Source organism: Cloeon dipterum, chromosome 4 (assembly GCF_949628265.1).
Source record: "Cloeon dipterum chromosome 4, ieCloDipt1.1, whole genome shotgun sequence".
NCBI classification, from domain to species: domain Eukaryota; kingdom Metazoa; phylum Arthropoda; class Insecta; order Ephemeroptera; family Baetidae; genus Cloeon; species Cloeon dipterum.
Window position 1 is genome coordinate 3,040,183 of NC_088789.1, and position 27,851 is coordinate 3,068,033.

A 27,851-nucleotide genomic window follows, 5' to 3' on the forward strand; every position below is an offset into this window, starting at 1 on the left:
GCTTTTCCGGAAGATTGCGCGCCGCCCGCTCGTAAGTTTAAAAAGCCTGATGTAAACATCGTGTTGATTCACGCGCGCGCGGCCCACTGAGTGAGCCAACCAGCGCTGAAATGTATGCAAAAACGGCGAGCCGAGAATTTCCTAGCTGCTCTCGTAATGCCCCTCGCTGGAAAAACCAACCGCCTTTTTGCTCGTTTTGTGCCTGATATTCTGGCAAATTGTTAGCGTGCGCGTGTTGCGTTAAAAGAGTGTTTGCCATTTTGTGATTGCGCTGCAGCGTTTATACTGTTACCGGCTGGAATTTCGTGATGTCTCTCGACTGTTGACTACCTTCGCTGCTGAATTACTTACCCAGAAAGCAAAGTGGCAGATATCCTAGAAATTTCCCGTGGTAATTTTCTTCGCAAATTGTTTTTTCTCTTGTCCAGGAAACTAATTTTTCTAGTTAATTGTGGTGGTAATTTTTACAAACGCAAAGAGTGCAAAGAAATGTAGAAACAAACATCAAAACAGTTCGAAATTAAGTTTCCATCTATTTAAATCATGTTTGTGTCAGTTTTTAAAGATATAAGAACGAAAATAATCCGGTTTAACGCACTCTCAGATGTGGGGTGCGAGGTAGTTAGAAACTGTGTTTGCAAGTGCATCGAAAATTGATTAGCGAGCTGTGTTGAATATTTAATCAGAGCGGATTTTCCCGTCTGGAGCGAAACTCTGAATCCCCAACAGCACACAATTCGCGCCGCTGGCCTTGCTTGCTCGCCTCTCGAGGGGTGCGAAGTGCCGGAAAATAAAACGGCCGTTAAAGAGTCAATGAAACGCAAATTATCCCCTTTCCAAGGGGGCGGCCGCAATAATTTAAGACGTGAAAATTGAATTTCGCGGGCCGGCGGCAGGCAGACCGCACGTCGGAATAAAACACACCGCTTGCTCGGCAGTCGGATTGGCTCGCTCCGACGGGCAAACTTTCCCGTCTCGCGAAACGGGCAAACTTGAGCAATTGCAATAAGTCGTGTATGAAGCCGCGATAGCAGTAGTTAAAGAATAAGGAGTGCGTTCGGCGGGTGGCAAAGGGGTAGTAGATATCTGCTCGGTCGGGCGGAAAAAGCAATGTTTAGCCGCCGGAGGCTGTAATTACCGAAACTGGTGCGCGCGAGTGAGAGAGAGAGAGAGAGAGAGAGAGAGAGAGAGAGAGAGAGAGAGAGAGAGAGAGAGAGAGAGATCAATACCGCGCGTGTCCTCCCGCTGCCGCGTAATTCGGCCCCGATTTTACGACACGACATCCAAAGTACACGCCGCCGAAACACACTCACTCGAAGTTAGTTAGTTGGTTCGCTTTCGGAAGCTGGCGGAATTTATAAAGATAGACACGCTGCCGGCACAGCGTAGCAGCAGCAGCAGGAGGAACCTTTGCTCCACAGCAGCGTCGTGTTTAATATATCCCACGTTAAAGGGGTTAGCGCGAGGCCAATAAATTCCTGGCTGCAATCCTCCGCCTCCACCCCACCCGGACCACCCTGCTCCTTTGTTTTTATCCGCCGCCGCCGCCGTTGCCGCTGCTTGCGCTGGAATTAGATTATATTTACAATGCACATTAAAAGCTGGTGCTCTCGAGCCCTCTGCGGTCGGCCGGTCGGTCGGTGGGCCAGCCGGCCGTTGGAATTGAGATTTAATACATCGTGAGTCGGGCCGCCGCGCTGCAATTGATGTCCTTTGTGATGCCAATAAACAGTTGCGGCTCGCTGTGCCGCTTTATGGCCCGTGAAACATGAGTGCAAGAAAGCATCATGGAGCTGAGGCGCTGCATGTATGGTATGGTATATATATAAATTCTACTTTTTCCCGCAACTAAAGAAGAGAAATCGAGGGGGTTGCCGTGCGAATTGCTGACAGGTGGACGGGTCAGAACAGCCCAGAATCCAGAATCTCGAAGTGATAGTTCTCTAGCAAATTGTTCTGCAATAAAACTGGTCAGCTCGACTCTTTTAGAATTGTCAATGCAGGCCGTTCAAACAAAACAAGTCTCTTGATTGCTTCCCATCGGCATTAGGTTTGGTCGTGACACAACACGGAGAGATCAATTTGAAACATAATGAGTCTTGGACCCGTTTCGACTCAAGTGGGATTTTGTCAGCGGCTGTTGGCACAAGGGAAGTAATTTGCAACTGTTCCGCTGGCACTGCAAGTTTTGATTGGCTGTATCCAGGAGAAGTGTGTCATTCGGATGAAACCGATCCCAAACCATTTGTCGGGCAAATTATTTGTTCCTTGGAGAACGTTGATTCCGTTTCTTGCGATATCTTCCGCGCGGAAATTAATGCTAGCGTCGCGCTTCGATCGTTTTTCAAATTAATTCAAGCAAGAAAAGTAACTAGATTAATTTCCACCTATAGCGACACAAAACCGAGGGAATAAGTTGACTTTTCGGAGTGGAATTAATTAATCGCGTATAGAATTTCCCGGAGCTGCAAAAGACGTCGTCGCTTTTTCGTCACTCGGCTGCCAACTGCCAGATGGATGGATGGAGAGGCGCGCGCGGCAGGTGCATTATCTAATTAAATACAATCAGTCATCAGCTCTTAATTAGCCAACGCGGGCACTAATATCGCTTATTCGCGAGAGGCGTCGTAAATCCGGACGATCCCAAACAAACTCGGCACTGCTGGCAATTATTTTTTCATTAAGTTAATGGCCGTTGAAAGAATAAGAGGCGGCAAGGAGAAAAAAAAATAAAGAAACCCCTCGTGACCCAGTGGAGCTCGTTGTGCGAGCGAGTGAGCGCGCATTTTATGTTCAACGCCAGCAATGGCTGCCACTGTGCATATTCGTGTGCAAGTTTGAAACTATATGTATATATTATGTGAGAGCAGGCAACCAGAACACGCGAGTGTGTACTTCCCGCACACACTCGGTGCACAGGCATGCAAAGAATCCGGCCGAGCCTCGCGCGAGAGAGGGGCTTTTTGCTGCTCCTCAAGCTAAGATCTCTTGCCGAAAGCCATTTCGGGAGAAGAGCTAATTTCGGACGAAAAGCGGCAATAATTGGACATTGGAAGCGATGGTGTGTGAGGAGGAAAAGTGTGCCAACGCTTGGTAAACAGGCCGACGGGATGTGCTCAGCCGTTTTGACAGCAGGAAACGAGAGAAGTCGTATTCGCGTGGTTTCACCAGAATTGCACGAGTCAAAAGTTTTCCGCCGACAACAAGCACTTGTGTAGGCGAAATTGCTCGAAAATATAAATTTATGTGAAAGCTTGCTGGAAGCGGGGAACTCAGGAAGCCTCGTGTAAATATTAATTTAAGGTACAAAATGATCTATTTTTAGGAAACCTTTCGTGGACGTCGACCGTAACAGCTAATTTAATTGCCGGATTTTGTTTTCAAAGTCATTCTTTGACATCTTGTTTACCCTTCAAGCTACAAATTTCAATTTTAGATCTTTCCAATGAAGCTGGCCTCTCTCCAAGGGCGTAATCTAGGGTGAAATTTCATCCGCGGTTACACGAATTTCGAGCAGTGTCCGAGTGTACGGTATCAAACCGTACAGTATCCCGCGTTTGATATTCCAAATGCAAATGCCCGGCTGGAATTCCGAATTGAAACAGCGTGCTCAACAAGCTAGTAAGCACCCCGCTTAAACCCTGCTCGTGCAAATGTATGATAATAGGATCTATCAATTCGCGGACGCCGAGCCAGCAGCTAGCGAGTGCCTGCCTGCGTGTGTATGTGTGTTCGGCTAAATTGAGTCGAAAACGCACTGTGAATTTGCCAAATTCGCGGCTGCCGGGCGAGCAGTCGAGTGTAATATGGCGCCGAACACACGCACACACACCCTGTATGCAATTGAGCATCCGCCGATTCGAGCCGCTTTGTTGCCACCTCGCGGAGCAGCAAAAGCGATTGCAGAATTCAATTATCTTCCGACGCATCTCCGCCGCTCGATTAAACGACGCGCGCCCCGATTTCGCGTCGGATTCTCCCTAAGTTATTTGCCCTCTTGTTTCGCTTAGTGGGGTTTCAGCCATACTGCTGTTGCTCGTCGGAATTAGGCGGCACTTTTCCCCCCCTGATCGGAATGCCCAAACTCACCCGCAGGTGAAATGGACTGGACGAGATTTGATTTGAAACCCGCTTGACGAGGAACAAATTCGTTTGCACAGATTTTGGAAATTTCTAACAAGTGGTTGCAATATTTGAAACATAAGTAAGTTTTAAAGACCGTCTTTGATGAAGTTTTTGAGCACACCAATTGATTCTTCAGGGTCAAATTAGGTAAAGTGGACAGTTTTTCCGACCAAAAAGTCCAGCGAACGTTTTTCCCGCCAAAACAATAAGAATGCGAGAAGTGCGCATGCGTCAGAGCTGGCTGGATCTGACAAAGAAGTCATTAGTACAGGCAGTCTCTCTGCAAGAGCTCAAACCAGCTCTGACGCATGCGCAGTTCTCGCATTCATATTGTTTTGGCGGGAAAAAGTTCTACTTGTGCTACGCACGTCGTTCTGGACTTTATAGAGGGAAAAAATATCCACTGTACCTAATTCGGCCCTCAAAAATCGATTGGTGTTCTCAGAAATTTCGTCAAAGGCGGTCTTTAAATAAAAATTTATGTTTAGATTTGATTCAAATGTGAATTTTTAAATCGAAAGGAGCAAAGCGTATTCCGGAAATCATCTGCCAGCGTTTCCACATCCTTCGCCTGCTCGTTGCAGCTATTGCCGAGTCCATCAGCAGAGCGGCGGGCGGCTCCACTGTCTGGTGCATATAAATTGTCACTGAACGGCCATTATCTTCCGCAACATTAAAATCGTTTATGCCTTGCTAGCTACCTAGGCGGCGAGCCGGCCGGCTAGGCTTTATCTCGTGTGCAGTCCTTTGTGCCCGAAATTGAATCAATATCAGCATGCAGCCGACGTACACACCGAGAGCACATGAACGGACGTGTACAATCTCGAAAGCAGGTATTCGGTGCCGCTCTGCATAAAGCCAGCGCACAATATAATGATAAAATCCAGCCGAGCAAAGCGCTAATGAAATTATTTAGGCTCGCTCGCTCGCTCGCTGCTAGTGTAAATTGCAGTCGTTCGATCATGATTAGTTGACCCGCTGATCAAACATCTCTGCTGCGGCCCGACTGTTTGCAGCCGTCGCTTCGAAATGGGCGACCGAGCTCGTGGCAGGCCTTTGATCTCGGTGAAAGAGTCGCGTTTGGCAGGGTTGTTTGTCGATCGGCAGCCGCATTTGGACTGGAAGTATCAACTGAATCTCGTTTTTCCATATTTAGCATTCAGGAATAGAACAACATTCGACTTTTCTGCCATTTTTTATTGATTATCGGTGCCCCTCGGACGTGGCCTGCATTGCGAAAACGTCAGGCCGCCAAACTAGAAGGCCCTGCCGTCGCACTCTGATTACCACCAACAATGTATCTATCCATCGCTTGTCTGGTATGCAAGCGGCGGTGCATTCCGGGAGATAACCGGTAGCGACACGCTCGTTTGATTTGCGGTCGTTTAATTGATTTATCATCTGGACTAAGTGAATTAAGTCTGCGGCGGATAATTACAAACACGCCCGGCCGTCTGTTAGCCCGGCGATCTCGTCGCTAACTAAGTACGATCGGCCATTAATTAATTGAACGCAGGCAGTCTCGGCGCTTCCTGCTTCTGCAGGGCCAGCTGCTCTGCTCGACGCTTGCTTATCTGTCCGAGTAGGTCACTGATCCTCTTTTCCCTCAATCACACCCGCCGCGCGTCTATTTCTGGGCGTCGGCAGCGGCCAGCACTCAAGACCGTTCGTATCTCACGCCTTATCGTGTAATAATTCACCACATGGCGTGAACTCCTCGAGCCGTTTTGAAACTTGTGTGAGATTATTATTCCATCAGCTGTTTTCTGCACGACTGCTACCCTGATTTTTAAGCAAAGAATGCACGAGCTGCTTTATGCAAATGCACAACTTGTTTCCGTGTTCAAGAAGTTTCCGCGTGCATTCTGGAATTGATGGTTTATGATTGAGAATAGTAATGCGAATGGTTCAACGAACCTTTTTGCTGATTGATTAAAAAAAAACAATATAATTAATCTCTTTACTACCCCCTTTTTCACAAATGCTAAATAAAAGCATTTGATTTTCTCTTCTTCCAGTAAAAATAGCAAAAAACTGATTTATTAAAAATATTGAAACTTCTACTGAGTATACTTTTGATATTTTTAATTTGTGTATTTTAAATATGATTGCTTTTAAAAACAACCTGAGTATTTTGAAAATTATTTGAATTTGAGCCATCGTGCAAGTATTCTGCTCTACTTGATGATCCTTACAAAATATTTCCCCTCCGAAAAAGGCCGTCCATGAAAAATGTAACTTGACCGGCGTTTCTTTCACAAGTTTTGGCACAAGAGCGGCTCTTACAACGTACATATCTAATTCATTCCGCGCACACAGCTCGGCCCAATCAATTTTCCATCGCGGCGTGTATAATGTATGTTGCAACGCCGGCCGAGCAAGCAAAAGCACATATCGGCAAACGAACGGAGCGGAGCAGGAACGGTCCAGCGAGCGAGCGAGCGTTCCACGGGAACGAATGGAGCAAGTCGGGTGATTCATGACTGGGGGAGGCTTCACACACTTTTATTGCGGCCGGAGGAGTTGCTTGTCCGGCTGGCCGGCGTGGCTGCTTTATTTATGGCTGTGAGAAAACCGGCGGCGACGGCGGACACAAAACGACCAACAGCCATCACCTCCCGATCTCTGCGCTCCACATATTCAAAGTGCGATTGAATTTGTCCCGCCGCGGGCGACCGATTCCTCTCGGGAACCAGAATTACGGTGCCCTTGAATTATTTTTCGGGGGCGCGTCGCGTACTAACCGTTTTACGACGCGTCGACTGTGTCGAGCAACTTTATGGCTGTGCTCGTGGCGCACTTGTTTACCACGTTTTTTTACGCCTGCTGGCATATTTTTTCAGTTCAAAAGGAATTTTTTGTGCCGAACATAAACGCCGTGTTTCTGAAAAGCGGGTGTATGCAACCCGTTTGCAAGGAGGATATGCAGGTTGCATAACCCTCCTCCACTGTTCACCTTTGCGGTGAACGAACATGCCTGCATAATTATCTCCGCTCGGTCAGACAGAGTGGAATCGCTATTTATAAATTTCTGCAGCGGTCATTGCAGTGCAGCCACAAACACAAAGCCGCCGCGCGAAATTCCGCGTTTCTGTTGGTTTTGTTCTCGCCGATAAAAACGCGGAAGAGAGGAATATTTACCTTGGATGAAGAGGGGGAAGCGTTTCAAGCTCTCGCCTCGCCTCTGTTATTATTGCCGTTGATACTCGTCAATAAAATTCATGCGGCGTGCACGCTGCAAACATTCATAGTCAGTAAGAGAAAGAAAGCGCGGTAAATTATTCAGCAGCACGAAATGCGTCCGCACGCAAAAATTGTCGCGCACATTTTAATACTCGGCCGAAAAGGGCGCGCGTGTGGGTTGGTTTATTTTATTTTTTCGCTGTATTTTTAATGCTCGCGTCATTCTCTGTGGTAGATTTGCAAATGTTTTGCGTTGAGTGCTTTTACACCCGACAACAGCAACGCCAGAGCAGCGGTGGCGCGGCTCTTTCCGCAACCGTAAACATTTGACGCGAAATGGCAAAAACGAAATTTTATTGGCACTCAATATTTGCACGCACACGCCTGCGGTGCGACTAGTGTGGCGCTGAAATTTCAATCTCCTCTCTCGCACCGTGATGTACTCGGTACTCACGCAGGTGTGTTCCTACCATGGCTTCATTCTGGATTGGAACCGGCTCACAATCTCGGAAAGAGCCGGTGAATATGGATATAGTGGAAATAAATTAATTCAACTAAAATACACAATGTGTCTGGTTTACATTTGTTCCAGTAAATCGGCTGAAACCTGCTGAACACATTGTTTGCGTGAATAATGCTGAACTCCACTGAACAGCATACCTCTTTCGAGAACCAGCCACTGAAATTCGATTTGCATAATCTACGACTGCGGTTTGGTCGCTGGAACGCAATTATAAACAAAATCGCCATCAATTAGAGCCTCCAAAACAAATTCAAATGAAATACAAGCCGCAGCATTTGTCACTGCTGAACTGAAAATTGGCGTGGGTGCTGCAAATGAAATGGAAATTCATAAAGCGACGCTCGGCAGTAAAAATGCCGATATTATCGATTGCAGGCGCCCCGCAGCTAGCAGTTCAGTTTGCGTATGCGAATCAACAGATTCGAATTATAAAATCTGCCAATTACCCACCGGTCGGTATCAAGCGTCCGAATCTGGGGAGAGATGCGGCCGTCAAAGGAGGAAACGTAAGAGGCCCCGAGGCATTCGCTCCACTTTGCGAATTTCTGCGTGTGTGAGGGAAATAAAAAGGTCAAAGGATGACGCCGACTTTTACCAGCAGCCGTCCGTACAAAGGGTAGTGAAAAATGTCGCTATTTTTGGAACAGGGGTTTTTTGCCGGTAGTCGCTCGCCCGCTTTGCTGAGGAAGACTTATGTACGCGACAATGATGTCGTAAAAAGGGTTCACGGACAGCAGTTGGAAATGTTTAGCGCACGATATTCCCTCCCTTTTGTCACCGCGACGGCCAGCCTCTCGCGAATACGAAATTCGAGGAAAAAAGCTCGAGTGTCTTTTAGTGTGGTTTAGCGCATTCACAGCCGAGTTGCGCATGCTACAAAGAACGCTCAGATTTCTTATTTTATTTGCAATTTCCACCTTTCGTCTCTTCCCTCCGTGATGCGAAAATCCGCTGAACCAACTCCCAAAAGTCAACCGTGAAATCCTTGTTGACGGGATCGATTGATGTGTTTCACTGTCCCGCCAAGTTTACGAATTCACCTTTCGCTTCGGCAAATAAAATTCATTCGGCGCACATCTTCCGTGAAGAGTGGAAAAGACACCCTCCGATCCAGCCATCCATCTAGCCGTTTTGCTTGTCTGTTCGCGGTGGCTGTGCGACGGCAAAACACCACTTCCACTTTTCGAACGGCGCTCGGCCCGTGCCTACAGTGGAAATAAAATATCTCGCCGGCCTACATTCACCGCGTGGCGTAATTGTCGGATTTCTTTTCATATAAAAGCAGCTGCAGTTGAAAAGCAATAAACCGACTTTATTGCATCCTATTCGATCAGAGTACGTGCAAGAGAGTCAAAAGGCCTTTCAAACTGCTGTTTTGATTGAGAGTATTTTTCCTCTTTCCGCGGAAACGCGTCATTTCCACGCAGGTGGACAGATAAGAAGTGTTTGCGAGCGCTCTCGTGCATACGTCGGCACTTTGCCCCGGCTTCTTTGACGGCCTTTATCGGAGAGAGCCGGCTCCTCCACCCACGAATAAAATGCAAACGCACTCTTTTGATTGGCCTCACTCATCAGCAACCGTCCGGTCATGCTGATGGAATGGAAGATTAAAAGTTATGCACGCCTTTTGACTACTCAAAAAGTCGCTCGCTCTCTCTTAGGGATTAAAACTTTCTGGAACGAGTAAGTAGCCAATAAGAAGACCGAGACCTTCTGGTTTATTTCCGTCGTGTGCGAATATTTGCCAAGAACTTTCTGCAGAAAAGGAGTGCTGAAACGGTTGCAAACACATTACTCAAAACTAGATGGGCATCTTGCAAATAAATTCGGAATCCGATATCAGTTCGATTAATTCTTTCATTCCATTGTAATTGGTGCTCTGGAATGCAGCTCAGACGGGGAAGATTTATTTTTTTCCAATCCAGGCTTCGGCGAGGTGAATTTGTTCCCATTCCGAAAGTCAATTTCAAAGCCTCTCTATTTATGAGCGCAAAGTATGCGGTCTGTGTCTATGTATTATTGAGACGTCAGCGAGAAATGCATCGAGCGGATGGCGAAATGAAAAATCCGCTCACTCGGCTCTGCGAGGAAAGAAGGCAGACGGCAGAAAGGTTGGCAAAAGCAGGGAAAAATATTGCACACTTATAGGAAACGCGGGCGCGCCGGCAATATAATCTCTCTCTTCCTCTCTGCGCGCGCCGAGAAGACTTATCTTTCAGCCGTAATAAATAGTTATTGTTATTTTCCTTTGCGCGATTTTCCGCTCGCGAGCTAAAGCCACAAATCACTGTGCAAATTGCTTTCACGCACACGGGCCAAGAAACTCGTGCCGAAAAGAAGAAGCTATACAGCGCAAATGACGACGGCGACAATAATCCCGCGATGACGCAATTACCACCAGAGTGGAAGAATTGCAATTACACTGCTAAGAGGATCAGCATTTGCCTCGGCCTGCTTTTTAAGCTGCAGTCCTATCCCAAGGCGGCACGACGTGAGCAGCAGGTAGCTCGCTCGACATTTTCCATTTTCCGAATAACAAGAGGTTTGTAAGCCTCGATTTTGACGTAATTTTCAGCGTCATTAAAACACCGGAGCTAAAAGTTTGAGCGTCTCTCTGCGAAAGAAACCTTTGCCACCTTTTAAGCGTGCTGTGGAGATGCTTGAAAGCTCTCCGTGTTTCAAAACGTAAGGGCCAGAGCTATCTGGAAAAACTCATCTGGAATTTTACTCTTGTAAAGCAAATCCAGGCGGAGGAATTGGACATCTGAGAGCGCAAGTTAGTTGGGAAGGAGACGGAGAAAGTTGCGAAAAAGAAGAAGCAGCTCAAACGACAGCGAGATGACTGCCTCCCTGCCTGCTCGCACTCTCTAGCCATATATACACATAAAGTTTCGGGCTTAAAAGCAGGCCTTTCTTCTTATTGAAGCGACAGAAATATTCGTCGGCGTGTTTTATATTAAGTGCCCGTGCCGCATGCGAAATGAAAACGCTGATGAATAGCGGTGGCAGCGAGGTGAAAGTTGGCGGCAGAGAGGGAAAAATCTTTTTGTTTGCCTAACGAATAAAAATGGCTTAATCTTCGTGTTAAATTACGACCTCTCCACGCGGTGCAGATGAGATTCTTCTTCAGTCTTCCGCCCTCTGGTCTGGATTGAAAGAATTTTTCATTAGAAGCGCGAGATAAATCACGCCGGCCGACTTCTCTCTCTTTCTCTCGCTCGCTCGCTCGTTCGTTCGTTCGCGTTCGTTCGCTCACTCGCGCGCGCTGTGTATGTGTTTAAATATGAAAAACCACCTTAGCTTTCCGGCTTATCGCAGCCGAGCGAGACCAACTTGCGAAACACGTGCGCAGACCACCGCCAGCGCTGGCAATCCCTTCTCATTTCGCAACCACTTTATGCTGAAGAGCTCTTCTCGAGGAATTAAACTGGCACGCGAGTTTTTTAGCCGACGTGAAAAATTGACACGATTTGCAGGGGATTCTCCCGTCTCGAGGGGCCGGGGAAACGTTCAACTGAAACCAATTTGTGGATTTTAATGAACCCAAGACTAAAAAACCAATTATGCGGGTTGTACCAGAAATTTGTCGCCTTCCAACTTTTGAAAATGGCATTTCGTTATCTTTTTCTTGAAGGCAAAGCAGTTGCCAGGAACGAAAAAGATCTTGAAATACGTCATCTGCAAGTTCCATCTGACGCCCGGCAGTTGAGGCAAGATAAAAAGTTCCCACGGGGAGAGAGAAGCAGCTCCAGCACAAAATCAGCAACTTTCCCGCGAGATAAAAGAAATCAGCTTATTCTTCTGCCACCAAATAGCGGTTATTCCAGGAAAAAGCTTGCGAGAGGAAATGGAAACACTCAATCTCTCCTGAAAATTCATGATTAACGAAGTTACGTTTCCCGTAGAAACCGAAAATCGGTTGGAAATTCATAAATAGCTGTTTGCAAATTTAGACATTAAAATATTCTAATTGGTAGATGGAAATATCAAAAAGTTGTTGTTCAAACAGCCCGAAAATTAATGATAAATACGGAGAGACGAAGTAGCATTGGATGGTGCTTTTCATCTGTCGACTGGGAAAAGTCCGTGGCCAGGGGCAGCGTCGGCAATAATGACGGCTGCCTGACCGAACCAACTTTGCCAATTATCGCTTGCAAATCAGCGCTTCCTGCGGCCTGAGGAGAGAACCGAGGAAGCTGGGAATTGCAAACCACAATGCCATCAGCGGCAGCCTTCCCGCTTTTCCAATAATACACACAGCGGAGGCGGCGGCGGCTTTGAGCTGCTGCGAACTGGAGATAAAAATTGATTTGCATTGCCTTTGATGTCATTTTTCTCTCTTTTTTTCTTGCCTGCGCTTTGGAATGGCTCTTTTTTGCGTGCAAGCGTGATTTCAAATAGAAACTCTGCATTAAATACAGAATATAAATATAAAGCAGCTCTGGATTTTGCTCGATTAATAAAGTTTCGTTTTCAAAAGAGATTTTCTTTTAGTCTCCGGCACAGATCTAGTAATAAGCCATCGCCGCCGACTCTTATTTGATTTCATCGGTGGCTTTTCACCCCCGACGGCTACGTAATTAAATCGGCAAGAAATAGAGCGAATGCGTGTGTCCTGATCTCGCTGCTTCAAAGCAACCGAAGTCATTAAGCGCAGTTTCTTTGCCGACCAAGATGCAACATTTTCTCTTCTGTTTGCTGCACCTTGCCATTTTAGCTGGGATAATTTTCTCGGCTCAAAGCCACCGTAAACACGGCACGGCGCGCGCTCTCTTTCCCGATGCGATACATACAAATACACACTTTAATTACACATTACGAAAGAGCAGTGAGCGAGTCGTACTCGAGAAATCCGCACAAAGGAGAGCAAAAGCGAGCGGCTGCCTTTTAATTTGTTGCTCGCTGCCCCTTTCATCTGCGCAGGAATGCAGCCGCCGACCGACCAACTCGCCAGATCAACAACCCTTGCTTTCCAGCGCCTCCTTTCCGCGTCATTTGGTGCCCGCAGAAACCACCCTAAAGCAACTTTCGCTATATTCCCAATCAACGTGCTGTCCAGTTTGCAAATTCGCAAAAATATTTTCCCTCGACTTTCAAACACCAATTTCAGTGATCAAAGCCTTCGAAAATCATTTAAAAAGCCCAGAAGGATAATTTTGAGCTGATTTTGCTACCCAATAATATTTAACTTCACCTTTTGCTTTTTGTTTGTGTCGACAGCATACTAAACTGAATTTTTAATACGTTTAAAAACACTTAAATAACATTTAATTTTAATTAATTCTTATATATGCCAATTTTATCATATAAGATGCACTAAAAGATGTATTAATGTTCTTTGGTTTAAATTCAAACTAAGCTGGAGGTAGTGCGGTATAAATATTTACACAAATTTAAAAGGGTTTCAAAGAAAAATTAATTTAAATGCCAACAATTTTTTTTCAAATAGCGATATTTACTGCTGCTCCAGAAAAAAAATTAGTTAAATATATTGGGAAGACATATTTTTCGTTTCTTTTAATTATTTTAGTAGTATTGCTTTTATTTATTTTCATTTCTATTGTTGTATCAAATATTACTGATGCAGTAGTGCTAAAATTAATTTGTAACGTGGAATAGAATATTATTAAAAAATAGAATCTTCAACCAATGCAATCCAGACTCTCATAAAATAAAGTTTTCCAATTTAAAACAGTTGCTATGTTTTTTATGGTCGTTCAATAAATCAAACTACTTTTTATGCATTTTATTATTGGTCGAGGCATTTGTTTAAAGACGCACACAAGTGGGAACGATATTTCAATTGAAAAGACTCAGCCGCCTTACAACTAAGGTTAAAAAAGTTTAGCGTGCAAATCTGCGAGTTTTTCGTCCTGCGACTTGGAGTTAACGCCTTCGACCAGACTCTTCATTCCATTTCATTATTCAGGCGCATTTGAATTTCGGCGAAGCGGAGCGGCAGCGCTTGTTGCAAAAAATTATTAAACACGGATCGATTTGCGAGCGTGTCGACGGCCGGGCGAGCAAGAAAGCGGAATTTTTGCGCGCTAATAAGCCGCAGCGCACCCACCCTTTGACAGCGTGGCGGCGAGCCCGACTTAAAATTCAGGCGCACTCGATTAATATTTCAGCCTGCACTTGACACATTGCACGCGGCGCCAGCGACCGAACGAGCAAACGAGCGAGTCCTCTCCGCTTTTATTATTATATGTAGCACTGCATGCTCGACAAGTTTCGTTTCGAGGGCCCTCCCTGAATAAAAAAAAAAAAACGAGAGCCGACTTTTGTGTCGCGCTGCAAAAAATCATACGCGCTGAACATAAAAAGCTTTAGTGTGCGCGAGGTGGAAAATTCGCCCGAGATAATATTGAAGTTATTGTTTTGTCAGTCGGCGTTTTAGTGCCAGGCGTTATCTTTATTTCCTGCAGGTATTCATATCGTCAGTTTTCAAGTTATGTCTTGCGCATGTGAGCACCCGCGTTCACTCTGATTTGAGAACATGCGATATTGAAAACTGTATTTTTCCATAATTTCTTTTTTACTTTTTATTCGCACTTTCCCGCCGGCCCAAATTTTTGTGTTTATTAGACAACCGACAAGCCACACAAAAACAAGTGAAGTTTTTGCAGAACAAAGTTCGTCGCAACAGCGACCCATTATTTACTAATTATCTGGCCTGAGCTGCGTCTCGGCTTTACCACCGATGATGAGCTTGGTTACTGAGTTTTAATTATTCTTTCCTGATATGCACGGGAGCAGCAACAGCATGCGGTAACGCGGCTCGAAATTAACGAGAGCGCAAACGTGTGTGTGTGTGTTCTTATTAAATTATTATCCGAGCTGCAGAACACGCGGCCGCCGACTTTGTTCGAGGCAGCAATATTTAACCAAACCGAGCAGGAGGAGGAACAAATTAGCTCGCATCCGCGCGCCCCCGCCGCTGCTGCGAAAACGTGTCGCCGCTTTTATTATTTCAGCCTCGCCGAGGTCGGTGAAAAATGAGGAAAATGGAGTCTGTGTTCCGACCTTATTCTCATTATGCGAAATTTCATGTATTCTGCTAAATTTGCAATTAGCAAAACGGAGAAAGACAAACTTAAAGAAAACGTAAAGTTAGTTTTTGTTTGGTAATAACACCAAAAAGTTGCCTGAAGATTCACGAAAAGTGATACATTTTTTTTAAAATACATTATTCAAATTATAAATTGCTAGCTTTAACTTTTTAACTAAAAGTTTTAATTCAAAATATTTGCATAACACCATGACTTGGTTTGTGAGTTTTACTTTTTGTGTCCGTGCAATGTAATATTTGCCCTCAAAAAACAAAACCAACCACCTATTTGTCCCATCCCTTTTTGTCCATGTCGCCTTGGTCGCATACGCAAGCACATTCACTCGTCTCCCTTTTAAATTATATGTATTTCGCTCCGTGCTGGTGGTGGCGGCGACGGCGGCGGCGGCGGGATAGCAATAATGAAGCGAGCAAGCGAAGGAAAACGTTGTTTCGCCAAACATAAATTTCAGCATGCACGTGCAGTCGTAAAAGCGCAACTTATCTCCTTTGAGCAAGCGAGCTCCAATTAAAAAAATGAGGTATTTGTTTGTTTGCTTGTTTGTTTGCTCAGCACCGCCGTATTTATTTTCCGCTGCCTGAGTTAATATTCTCGCGTCTTGCGAACTAAAACGAAGCATTCAGCGGATTTAGCTTGCACAACTCGTGATTTTTTCCCTCGCAACGGCAGCTCTGTAGAATTACACAAGAGACTCTTAATCAACCGTAGTCATACTGCTGCAATTTGCGTTAACTAATCTGCTTCGCTATGGCAACAGATGGAAATTATATGTAAACGTGGATTATTGCTAAAGCTGAATAGTAAATGCTCTGCTGATCTAAATGCTTTTTGTACCTTCTTTTGTTTTCGTTCTTTTGAATCTGTCTGGATTTGTCAATATTTCAAAGGACAATATTTTCCCTCACTAACTGGATCAGAGCTATAATTATGAGCATTTCTACCACATAGGCTTTTAGACTGCGTGCTTAGAAATGGATTAATCAACCCCTTTTAGTCTGTGTATAGGTTTATTTGTCTGATACTGGTCTTTTGTAAAATAAATTTATTAATCCAGTGCAACACGGACAAATTTTACTTAATTGAAGAAGTTGGATTTTCGAGTTTTTTGGCCACTTGGCGAGCGACAAGAGAATATTAATACAGCGAAAAGTGCCGCTTTTTCTCTGGCGCGCTCACCACTTTTCTTTGAAAGCTAATCAGATATTCTCGTCGGCTCCTTGGCATTTCTTGTTCCAGGCCCTTGGTGTGGCGGCCGGGGGTCGGGAGGGGGGTTGTTCACGGTCGGAAAACGCGGAGGTGCTAAAGCGCATTGACCATTACGGTGTCGCAAATTCAATTTCTTTCCGAATCTAAAACCCACTTGTGAAACCTCAAAGCGCCGAGAGAGCATTCAAAGGATTGCTCCATCAAAGGGACCACTGTGCTCTCGTACTCTCTTCTCTCTCCCCTCGCCAGCCTGTTAATTTATTCGCGGAGAAATGCGTGCGTGTCCTGGAAAGCAGGAATGTGTACTGGAGAGATGCAGCTCGCCGCCGCTGAGCAGCCAGATTAGGCAGGAAATTAAAATTTGTGCCGTACAATACACGTCTTGAACGCTCAGTTGCCCCGCGTAAAGGGGTAGGTTTGCCGTGCGAGACGGAAATTCGTGGATTCGAGCGAGCAGGCGGAAATAATGCCTGATAAATCCGAGGCAGCAGCAGTGCCTCGAAATTTGCAATTCGTGAAGTTTCAGATAATAATGCCAATGATGTGAGCTAGAAAATTGAAACTGGAGATAATTTCTTCGTTTAAGTCAAGTTGCTTTTCTGGTATTTTCAATTACTGAGCAGATTCCCTTTGGGTAAACAAACTTTCTGCAATTTCAGTTACGCTCACGAACCATATAGGAATAAGTAAATGAGAAAGTTTCATTAGCAAAGTTTACTCGCCTTTAGCACCAGTTTTATGAAAAGGCACATTGAACAGGGATTTGTCTCCAAAACTTCAATTAATTGCTATTCCCATCAAACATCGTTCTTATAAATCCTAAAATTAAAACCCACCTGGAAAGTCTGCGCTTCAAATATTTTTTCAAACGGTGCGTTACTGAAAGAGCGACGCTAAAAGCATCCTATTTTTCGTCGTCCGGGAGCACAAAACCTCGCTCGTCACTACTGTTGATGGAGTGAAATTCGCGGCAAAGATGGCCATCCCATTTGTGCCAGTGTGTGAAGTTGATCGTCGGCAGGCACTCGAAAAAAGCTTTTCCGACCAAATAGGGGCGGTGGTGGCGTATTAAAAGAGGGCCGGCCGGCTAATATTAGCATTTTCGGCGTGCATATGTAAAGCCACCTTGTTCGCGGCGGCGGGAAATGGAAAAGCAGTCGTCGTCGTCGGTGCGGCGAGCACACACACATACACAATGGCGGCGGCGGCAGACATCAGTCGCCTGCTCTCCCTATGCGCGAATTTATTCTGGACCCTTTTATGATTGCTATTTGAATAGAAGTGCAAATAGAATAAGTTGGTTGCTTGCTTTTGGTTCGCCAACCAGCCAGCCAAGCAAGCAAGCAGGTCCGTTCGTTCGTTCGTTTGGCCCGTCGAATAAATAAAGCCCAAGAATAAAAACGGCCGCTCTCGCCCTCACTCCCGCAGCAAAAGAAGAAAGAGCGAGCGGCCAACCAAAACAGCCAGTTTTGTTCTCCCATTCATCTTTATTCAATATCATTCCATTAGGGTCGTGGACATTAGTCGGCACCACAATCGCTTCATTTTTCACCGCGGCAGATGGAGCAGAAATATGAGCTGCGCGCTGCCATTGTGCGTTCGGCGAAATCGTGATTGAGCTTTTTCCTCTGTTTCGCCGTTTTGCCACAAAAAGGCTCCTGTTGCCCGACGCCCGATAATGGATGTGGCATCATCAAGTTTGGTTATAGAAATGACTTTCCTCCGCCGCCACATCCGAGAGCCGTGGTGATACTACTTTGGCAAAAACCTGCGGCTGCTGGGGGAAAACGGGAAAAGATGGAATTCGTTACGGCCTCATTCAACTCGCCATCGGAATCCCACTTTCGCTGCATGCACGCGCCTGCCGCGACACATTTCATTTTCCTCTTTCTCCAGCCGGTTAATTAAGAGTTTGCTCGTTCTCTTTCTCCCTTGGTGTGTTCCGCTTGCTCCTTGACACAATAATCGATTTCTCGCCAGCCGAGAGTGAGTTAATTAAAAATATCAAACACACAGAAACAAAAGTCGGCGTTGTTGGAGCTCGCTCTCGTCATCTGGAAGTAACAGTTTCCGATGACAAGCCCCGCAAACACGGTGTTTCAGCAGCCCTAGCCAACTAGTCACCTCGCGGCGCGCGATGCAAACAACACAGAACGCTCCAGACTGCAGGGAACAATGCCCGGCCACCCTTAATCATCCATCCACGAGCGAGCGGGCCTAATTAAGACGCTCGTCCTAATGAGAAATCTGTTATTTGCTCCGGCGTTATTAAAAGTAATGATGGAGTTGACTGTTACGAAACGGGGGCCTTCCTGCCGCTGCGGAAGGAAAATTAGGCACTCGACCGACACGTGTACAAGGATTTCCGACAGCACCGTTGCATTGTCTACGAATATCATAATTAACATTGCTATCCGAGCTTATCAAGTATCATAAAACAACTACAAAATTATCTGCGAGATGTTCACATTTTTTATTTAAATTTATATGCGAAATAGCACAGAAACAATTATTGAATTGAAAAAATCGAGGAAACGTAGAGGTGAAAAAGGGTAAAAATTTAAAAAGAGCAGGAGAAAATATTGTTTTCCGTCCCTTCGGACTGTTAAGCACCATCAAACTTCACGTATAAAATATTTTCAGCCGCGCCAGCCACAAGCCGCCGCCGCTGGGCAAAAAAATCAGCTAAGCTGGTCCCGCCAGCCGTCGCCCTAAACCTCGTGGCTGAGACTTCTAGGAATTAAAATAAATTTACATTCGAAAGACAAATAAAAACACTTTATTTTTAATCGAAAAACTCCAATCAAAGCCTGAAGTTTGCTGAATAGAAATCAATTCCAGATTAAACCGATTTCCACTCAATTGCCATTATTGACAACTGCGCAATAAAAACGTTTTCTCTTCTCCCAAAACCCAATACGTAATAAGCGATTCCGCTCGCGTTGTCGTCGTTCGCGAATAAACTTTTGCTAAATGTTCTCCGCACATTTTATTACAACGCATTTTGAATAATTCAATTAGCCACGCGCGCACCACTCCCTCACTTTCTTCCCAAGTAATCACAACTCTTGTTACCGATGCAAATGAAACAGCAAAAAGTTTTACACGGCTCGCATAACGTTTCGCTACACCTGGAGATGATATTAATTTGCCCGCACAGATACAAAGGAGCTTGAACACGCTCTCCGTGTAATTGCTTTTGCTTCGAGCAATTGTCGGTCGCGGAATTGGAAAGCCAAACGCGCCACGCGTTTGTCCTCTGTGAAATTTAATCCTCGCTCGACGCGCAGAGCTGTTGATTTTTTCGCCTTCGGTGGCTGCGAGAGCTAGTCAGATTTGCGGCCAAATATTTCTCTTTTGTGAATCTGCGAAGTCCAGAAATCCAATTAGTTCGGCCCGGCCAAATCACTTTTCTTGTCAGCCAGCATGTGTTTTGTTGCCGCTCTGAGGATAGGGATCAAACTTTTTATCTCCCTGTCGAATTCTTTCCCGACAGTTTGCCCTGGAATGCCTGTGAAAACAAAGCACAAAAAGTGAAGTAAAGCGAAAAGATGCAAGCGTGTTTGCCTCTTTGGAGCCAGCGAGCGAGTGCTGGGATTGAGCCAACGTGAACAACGGAGATGCAAAAATTAGATTCTGGCAAATTTCACTTACCTCCATATACAATTCTGGGGAAACGGGGTGCTTACTTTTCAATTCCACCTCATGTGTTGCTTCGCTTTTTACTTTAAGTAGCTCGTTTAACGAGTTCAAATTTTTATGAAACAGGAACAAACCACTACGGTCGGGAGTGTTTTGCTATGGATTTATACTTATTCTTCCTTCATTATTCACTCTTAAAACATTTCTAACTACAAAAATGCACATTCAGTGGCCAAATGTTTAATGAGTGATACTTGTTAGAACGGTTAGAACTTAAGAAAATCCAAACTCCTTTACAAACAATAAAACTTATGGATTGAATTAAAAATGAAATGTGTCCATGCAGCATGTGAATACTCGAGAAAATGTGATTTTTAAAAGTAGTTCAATATTTTTTATTGAAAGGATCCCGCCATCAGATACATACACTAAACCGGAGAAATCAACTTTGAAAAAATGGCAAGCACTGCATTTTGTGAAAAATTGTTGTTCCCTATTTTCCCTATTCTAAGCAATTTACGAAGTAGATTCTAATTGCTCAAGCAATCGCATGAATCAAATTCAGATTTTATTTCTTCAACTCAATTAACGATCGGTTGAATTTATTATTAAATTTCGACGTCTTTGTTTCAGCAGGCGGATGCAGCGGCCTGGCGACGCAGAGCTTCAGCGTCTCCCCTAACAACGTGAGCGTCCACGAGGGCGGCGAGGCGCTTCTCCAGTGCCAAGTGTCCAACCTCGGCGGCCAGGTGCAGTGGGTCAAGGATGGCCTCGCCCTTGGTGAGTACAAACACAATGATATCTGCTTTTTCCGTCTACGTCTAGACCAACGCGTTCTGCGCTCTAATGTTAGCTTTCGCGGCTGGCAGCTGCTCGGCTCTGCCGCTATTTACATTGTAAATGAATTTCGTGCCACGCGCGCACGCCCTCGCTCTGTAATTGCCGCCATTAATTAGGCCGATATTATGATAATGGTCTAGATTAGGCGCGTGCTCTCGATTTAACGCGTGCCTGCGCGCGGCGGAATTTGCATTTTCCGAATGTTCACATATACACGCTGTGTGTGCGCGCTGGACCGATTCTCTTTTCGTCTAAGCAGAAAAACAAAATCGGCGGCTGCTTTTTGCACCCCAGCAAGGGTTGAGATAAAGTTGGACAATTAGTTTTATTAGGTAATCTCAAGCATAAATCTCGCGCTGGATTTAGCCTGCGCATCGTAAATTGGGCTTTAGGAATTCAATCTCCAGTGCAGCCGCTGCTGCATACTGAAATATGCATGAATAGGGAGTGTGGGGGTGTCCCAGATTCTCTCGAATATTTATAAACTCATTAATGGACTAATCGAATTCCGGAATGGGGAAAAATGGCGTGGGAAGTGATGGGAGCGGCAGGAACTTCGCACTTTTGGCAGTCGTTACATTTTATCATGGAGTTGCGGCGGGGCGATTAAAATTCGGTTTTACTTTCGGCTTGCAAATAGATCCGGGTGGTGAAATTCGCACCCGCTGTAATTGGCGTGTTCTATTCATTAAAGCGACGGTTGTTGTAAGCGTACGCGACTCCTCGCTCTCAGCGGCCGGTCCTTTGATGAATAAAACATGCGGCCGCTCGGAAAGCGGGCGATGCTCAGCGGCCGATGGCGAATTGAAAGAGTAGTCGGCTTTGCAAAATGCATGCTGCTGCGTACTCACGCCGCCGCCGCCACCGCCCGCCGCCACCGCCCGCCGCCGATAAGACCGACCCTCACCCCCGCATTGCCAACAAGCAGTCCGCTTTGTCTTCTGATAAATCTGCAATTATGGCAGCACCGCTGTCCGCCGCTTAATAATTTCAGTAAATAATGGTTTGCGGAGGCCTCCTCGCTTTGTTTGGAGAGCGCACAGAGTGACAGACCGAGTTTGCGTTTTGCTCGGCTTGCCAGTGAAAGGGTGGCTGGGCTGCCGGGGTGGGTTTTGTAGGATTCGGCCTTGGCGACGCAGATCTAATTTCGGCCGCAGAGTGACCCAGTCTTTGACTCGGAGAATAAACATTTGCTGATAGGCTAGTTTGGACTTGATGGATGTTTTGGTAAGGTCTGGAATATTCATATTTCATTATGCAAGGCTGAATCGAGCGTGCCCAAAGTTCACGCAGATATAGAGTGTTTCTTTGAATATTATCTGAACTGAACTTGGTTCAAACTATTCGTAACAAGGAAGCTAGAGTCAAGAGAGCATGCACAGAGCTTCACCAACTCATTAGTATTCTACTGAAGGAAATCACATTTTTCTCTTTATGCCTGATCGATAAAGCACTCTAAGCTTCCTGCAGCCGGCGTACATTTAATGTAAAATGTTAACTTTCAATGTGTCCTGTAAATAGCATAAATCTAATACTCATAATTAAACCATATAAACCACGTTACTTTAATCAATTGTCGACTAAAGCTCCCAACATTCTAAAAATCTCCTTTTCAAACGCACTAAACAAAGGGGTGCGCTGTTGGCGATTGCTGAACAATCGAGAAGAGGCAAAATAGCGAAATAATGGACCAACATCAAGAGTGAGTCAGAATTACCAGTCAGCAGCGTGCTGGAGCTCATTAAAACTCCTTGCTTGGCTCGATGATTTTAATTAAAAGCGCTCGGTACCTTGATGAAGCCTTAATTGAAAGAGAGAGAGAGTACGCTAGCCACGCGCTGCGTATGAATATTTTTGCGAGAGGCACATGATTTTGTTTTCAGGTGGCGCCACGGCTGGCCAAGGGAGCACTATTGATCTGCGATCGGCGTTATTGCGCGCGTCCCACCGTACGTACGCCTATAATCGCCGCCGCGTAATTAGCTTTGTTGTTCAATCAAGTGCGCAGAAACGCTCCGCAGGGTGTGCTATGCACACACACACACACACACAGAACACACGAATTGAAATATTGGTCGGCGGCAACACGTCCGGGAGGAAAATTCTTTTTGTTTATGCGCTCGGTAAATTTCACTGGCCAGTGGGCATGAGCATTTTAAAATTGGCACAAAAATGCTGTCGGCAGGGGTGTGGAAAATTTTACCCGTTCACTGCGAAAATGCTTTATTCGCTGATAATTCGCCGGGATTCCGCTGTAAACGGCCGATTTTCGTTCTGTTGAATAAATTTATGCTGCATTGTTTCACCCAGACCGAGAGGCAAAGTGTGGCTGAAAATAAATTCAAGAATGCTCGCCACGCGCGTCACTCATCATAATTAATAATGTTCTCCGTCGCAGGTAGGCAGCCAGCTTGACGCGTTCGGCTTTTTGCTTTTGACAAAGGCGCTGGGGGAGAACAATGCACCTGCCCGAGAAGCAGAGGCAAGAAAGCAGCGCGCCTCGAGGCAACAACTCGTTGGTTTTGAGTGCATTCGCCACGTCGTCTGGAATTATTACTCAGGGCGCGAGAGCCAAGTTACGCGGTGAAAAGCACGCCTGAAATTACACCACCGCCTCTTTGCTCCACGGGCAGCGGCAGCGAGGCTAAAATATTCAAAGGGTTGCACAACTCGGGCCGCTGGACGCACTGCCGGCGTCTTTTTTGCCGCAGAAGAAAGGACTTAGTTTTCGCACTTATGTTTTATTAAAGGGTCTAGCGAAACAATTACGCCGCTCACGTACGCCAGGTACCAGAATTAGCCCAGCTTTGCACGCTCGAAAAGTTTCAAATCAAGTGGATCTTTTATTTTATTTATTATCTTCTTCATTAAAACTGTACAGAGCTAATTTTCAGACTCTGCGCTAACTAAATTTATTCTTTATTTTTACTTGTTGCGCGTATAACCGAGAGTGGAATAGTTGTGCGACAGCTGAATGAAACAGTCTTTTTGCTGAGGGCGAAGTGCTCAACCTCATATTTACCTGCTGTAAAATTGTCGAATGACAAAACGGACGAAATTTTTATGGTCGTTTAAACCTGTAGCCGGCATGACGGCGTTAATAATTGAGCGAGTGTGTGATAAAATTGCAACACGCGTCCATCAACCCTTTTGTGCAAATGGCAAAGCAGAACAATTTCATTTAGTCGGGCGTACAGAATGCGCGCGTTCGTTTATTAATCCGCGAGCAGCGGTCCGGGAAAACGCGCCCTTTCCACCAACGCACACTGCATGCACGCGGCTGGATATGAAATGGCACGCCGGCGTGCTTAGGTGACGCGATTAAAGTATTTGAAAAGTCATCAGAAGCGGTGGCGGGCGGTGATCAAAAGTTAAGTGATTGATGCGTTGGTTCGCGCCCGGGGCAAAAATTATTGGCCTCAAATCCTTCGGCGCCGGTTTTTGTGCACCAGCTAGGGGTGGATTTTCTCTGCAGCGGCTTTGAGTATTGCTTTCAAAGCCTCTCAGGAGTGTTCCCCTGCAAACGTGACGACATTACTTATGTACCGTCCGTGCACGCGGCGCCATTGTTCATTCGCCGCGAGTAGGCAATAAGCCGCGCGTGCAATCATTAAAATACGAACCGACGGACGTTGCACACCCCTTCAGAACGCCTGCTCCTGAGTGGCTCGCAAATACGCTGAACACACACATGCTTACGTACGGCTGCCGACTTATTTATCGACTCTGCGCATATTAGCGCACACGTCAACCTGTTCGTAAAAAGAAAGTGAACAATGTCCTGCTGTTCGGTGCGGAAATCGACTTTTGCCAGGGTTAACGACTTTACCAGACTCAGAATGGAGCAGGCACGCTTTCCGCACGGCATTGCGTTTAAAATTGATTCGTAATTGCGTCCTGCTTCAAAGCTGAATTGTGTACTGATTGAAATCTGGAGAGGATGGGAATTTAATCGAGTTTTTGATTCAAATGAATTTTCCGATTTTATTTAACATAGAATTCATCTTCTCTTAGTAATTATAAATTGTATTATTAAAATACAAGCGAAGGAAATGAGAACGAACGAGCAGCAATCTTTGCAAAAATCATAAACTAGCCAAAAATTTTATTAAAAAAATATTACATTTTGTTACAGGTGTTTTTGCGCACAGTAGAAATTTAAAAATACTTCTAATCCTGTGTGCAGGACGTCAGGAGCTTAACAAAATATTTAAACTGACTACGAATTCTACGAATTGAGGGCGCCCATCTGTTGGAATTTCAGATGTTGACACTACTTTCCTTTTAAGAAGTTCTAGGTATCAACATCTGTGTAAATTCTAGGCCTGTAATATTAAGTCGACGCAAGTTGTCGACCAAAAAGCGGCAAAAGCAGTGCTCAAGCAATCAAGTATTTATGAAACCTCCGGTTAAGCGGCTTTCGCGGCCGAGAAAAAGCGCAACCTTCGCTAAGCAGCTTTGGAAAATTCTTTCCTGCCAAATCTCGCCACCTCTGTCAGGCTGAAAGAAAGCAACAGCATTCTTAGTTAGTCCGTCGCCGTGTGCGAAGAATTAGCAAAAAAACGTCATCGTCGTCAGCGGGGCGAGTGAGAGCCCTCTGGAGGTGGCGCCGGGCTGGCGGCGCCGACTTGTGCGCGCCGCCCCAGCGGCTCGTGCGGAGCGGACGAGCTGCGAAATGCAATCTTCGCCCACCTGGCAGCAAACAACGAGGGGGTGTCGCGCCCAATAAAACCGGGCAGTGCATCAATCGCGCGACGCGGCCGGTGTCGTCGGAGGCGAAGGCAGAAATATGGCGGCGGAATGACCCTCTTCTCGCTGCGACGGGATGCCCACCGGCCTGCTTTTATTGATGGGCCCAATTTTTCTCTTTATGCAGAGCGCCACTCTCGGCCGCCAGCATTTATTCGCAGATTTTTCAGCCGTCCGGCGCGATAACTCGCTTGATGGCTCTTTCACTCGCACGCCGACCAAATTATTTCCAGGCGCCGATTTTTCAAACTTTGCCCTCGACGCCAGCCGAGTTGACCTGCGAGAAAGAACGCCGCTCCTGATCCTGATTAATCGCACGTGTCCGGTGCTGGCAGCTTTTCGAGGAAAAATGTTTTAATAAAGCGGTTTCGCGCCGTCAAAACGACGTGGAAAGGCTCGATTTGGATTTATGCCGTGCCTGACCGCAGATATGATGTGACACCAGCCATCAGCATTAATTTCTCTCAGGCGCGGAAATCCTAGAAAAGCGCCGGAAAATATAATCAAAACTTAACCATCGTAAATGATTTTGTTTAATTATCTCGCATCTTCATGATGCTATACAGTTTCAAGGAAATCTTATAATTTAGCACGAGTTGATGAAACTGTTTACTGCTGATTAAATTAAATAAACTTCCAGTACCATCTTTTTTAATTAAGGATCAGCTGCTAACCGAGGTATCTTTTAATTAAAAAAGTGCGATTCCAGCGTGCAATAATTTTATGCCCAATTAAATTTTATTGACACTATAATATACGTCATAGTGAAGAGTCTCCCTCATATATAGAGCGGAATGACAAAGGGTGTAGAGCAGGGAGCAGCAGAATGATTCGCCGTCGGTAAACAGCCGCTCTTTTAATTAACTTTTCGCATTTTCACGGCCGTAAAATTGCCATTCCGGCTGAAAATTCAATTTCAGCAGTCGATAGCTTTGGCAAAAAATTAACCGCGTCGCCCGCTTGTGCGCGCGCTTGCATGCAGATATGACTCTCGGCAGAAACCTATCAAAAGCAGCAGCTCATTTCGACTTCATTTGCATTTATGCCCGACGCGCATGTACATAAATCTTTACGAGGCGGTCGTCGCAGCAGTCATCCCAGCATGCCCGATTGCAAAAAAAAACCGACAGAAGCACCTTAATATCATTTAAGTCGTCTCGTTGCGGCTGCATTCCGCCACAAAAGAATCGAAAGAGCAGCGCAACCCGCATCAAATTAAATTTGGCAAACCAAGAAGCCAACATCAAAAGGGAGCAAAAATTAATTTCGCCCTTCTCTCTCTTTCTTTGCCCTCAATAGAATGAAAATGGTCATTATTTTGGACCGCGTGCTTATGCCGGCGGGCCATTAAAAACGCTCTATTTGACTGATTACGCGCGTGCCGCTTCGCCGTCGTCTCTCTCCAGGCAATGCTGAAAGAGTGCTGCTGGAAATATTTCTTATTAGCCTCTTAAGCTGAGAGCCGCTCACTTTTTCTTTATCGCCGTCGCTCCGCGATAGTTCTAAGTGCTGCCGAGGGGCGAGCGCCCCGCAAATGGATCTTTTGCGCGCTTGACGCTCCGCCAGAAATAAACATTTTGAGGGCAACTTATAGTTGGACTATGCCGCCACTTGAAAATAACCAAAATGTGTACTTAATAAAAAGTGTAAGGGTAACTGCGCCCGCATGAAGCATCTAGAAAAATGCAATACGAATTGAATAAATGGAATCTTGTTATTTTACGTGATCAGCTTAAAACAACTGTCGAGATAAAACCATTTATTTATTTAAATCGTATGTTGAATTAATTTGAAGGGAAATTTTTCTGCCAACGACACTCTAGCTATTTTTTCTACCTCCCTAAATTCCGTTTCATTTTATATCTTTTCGCACAAATGGACGTGACCAAAAAAAGCACTATTTGCTCACGTTCCCAGAAGTATATTGACGATGGAAGCGGGTCTGAGGTCACTCTGTCCGATTATTTTCGGTCCGAATTCGCGATCGATTCTGCTCCTGGTTCCATTCCCCTGAGTTTCCCAGCTGGGTGGGCGGCGAAAAATTCGCTCTAATGAAAATTCCGCAACGCAGCTAGCCAGGTGATGCGGCATGCCGGCTTGCTTTTGGTCAAGCACACATCACACCAGCCAAGTTCTTACCTAAGCACTCTCGTCGGCCGCTGCTTTGCTGCTTTGCGAGGCGACAAAAAATTTTCATCCAGCCCGCACATTAGTTCCCCCGGCGTCGCGCGGTCGGCTCGCAAATTGCGTTTTTCCACGTTCTTCCACCTTTTTATTTCTGCTGCCAAAAAGCAGCAGCAAAAAACTTGAACATGCGTCGGTTTAGCAGGGGCAAGGTTCGTGTCCACGCGTGCAGCACATCTCTCTTCCAGGTGAAAATTTGTTTATAGGAGCATTTCAGCAATTTCGCTCGTGAGGCTACCTGAATTCTTTTACGACCGCCACGACCAAATCCGAGCTTGCGTTTCGTGCAATAAACAACACCAAATGGTACGGAGGATAGCCATTTT

General features: G+C 45.6%; 1 protein-coding gene across 4 annotated transcripts in view; it reads left to right on the plus strand.

Moving 5' to 3' along the window:
• sns (sticks and stones) overlaps positions 1–27,851 on the plus strand; it is a 169,148-nt gene that overhangs the window by 89,118 nt on the left and 52,179 nt on the right. For 3 of the 4 annotated variants that reach the window (XM_065491568.1, XM_065491571.1, XM_065491570.1), the window contains exon 2: positions 20,386–20,532. In XM_065491568.1, the coding sequence (XP_065347640.1) occupies positions 20,386–20,532 (147 nt within the window). The remainder of the gene's footprint in view (positions 1–20,385; positions 20,533–27,851) is intronic. The other variant, XM_065491569.1, reaches the window with a different exon arrangement.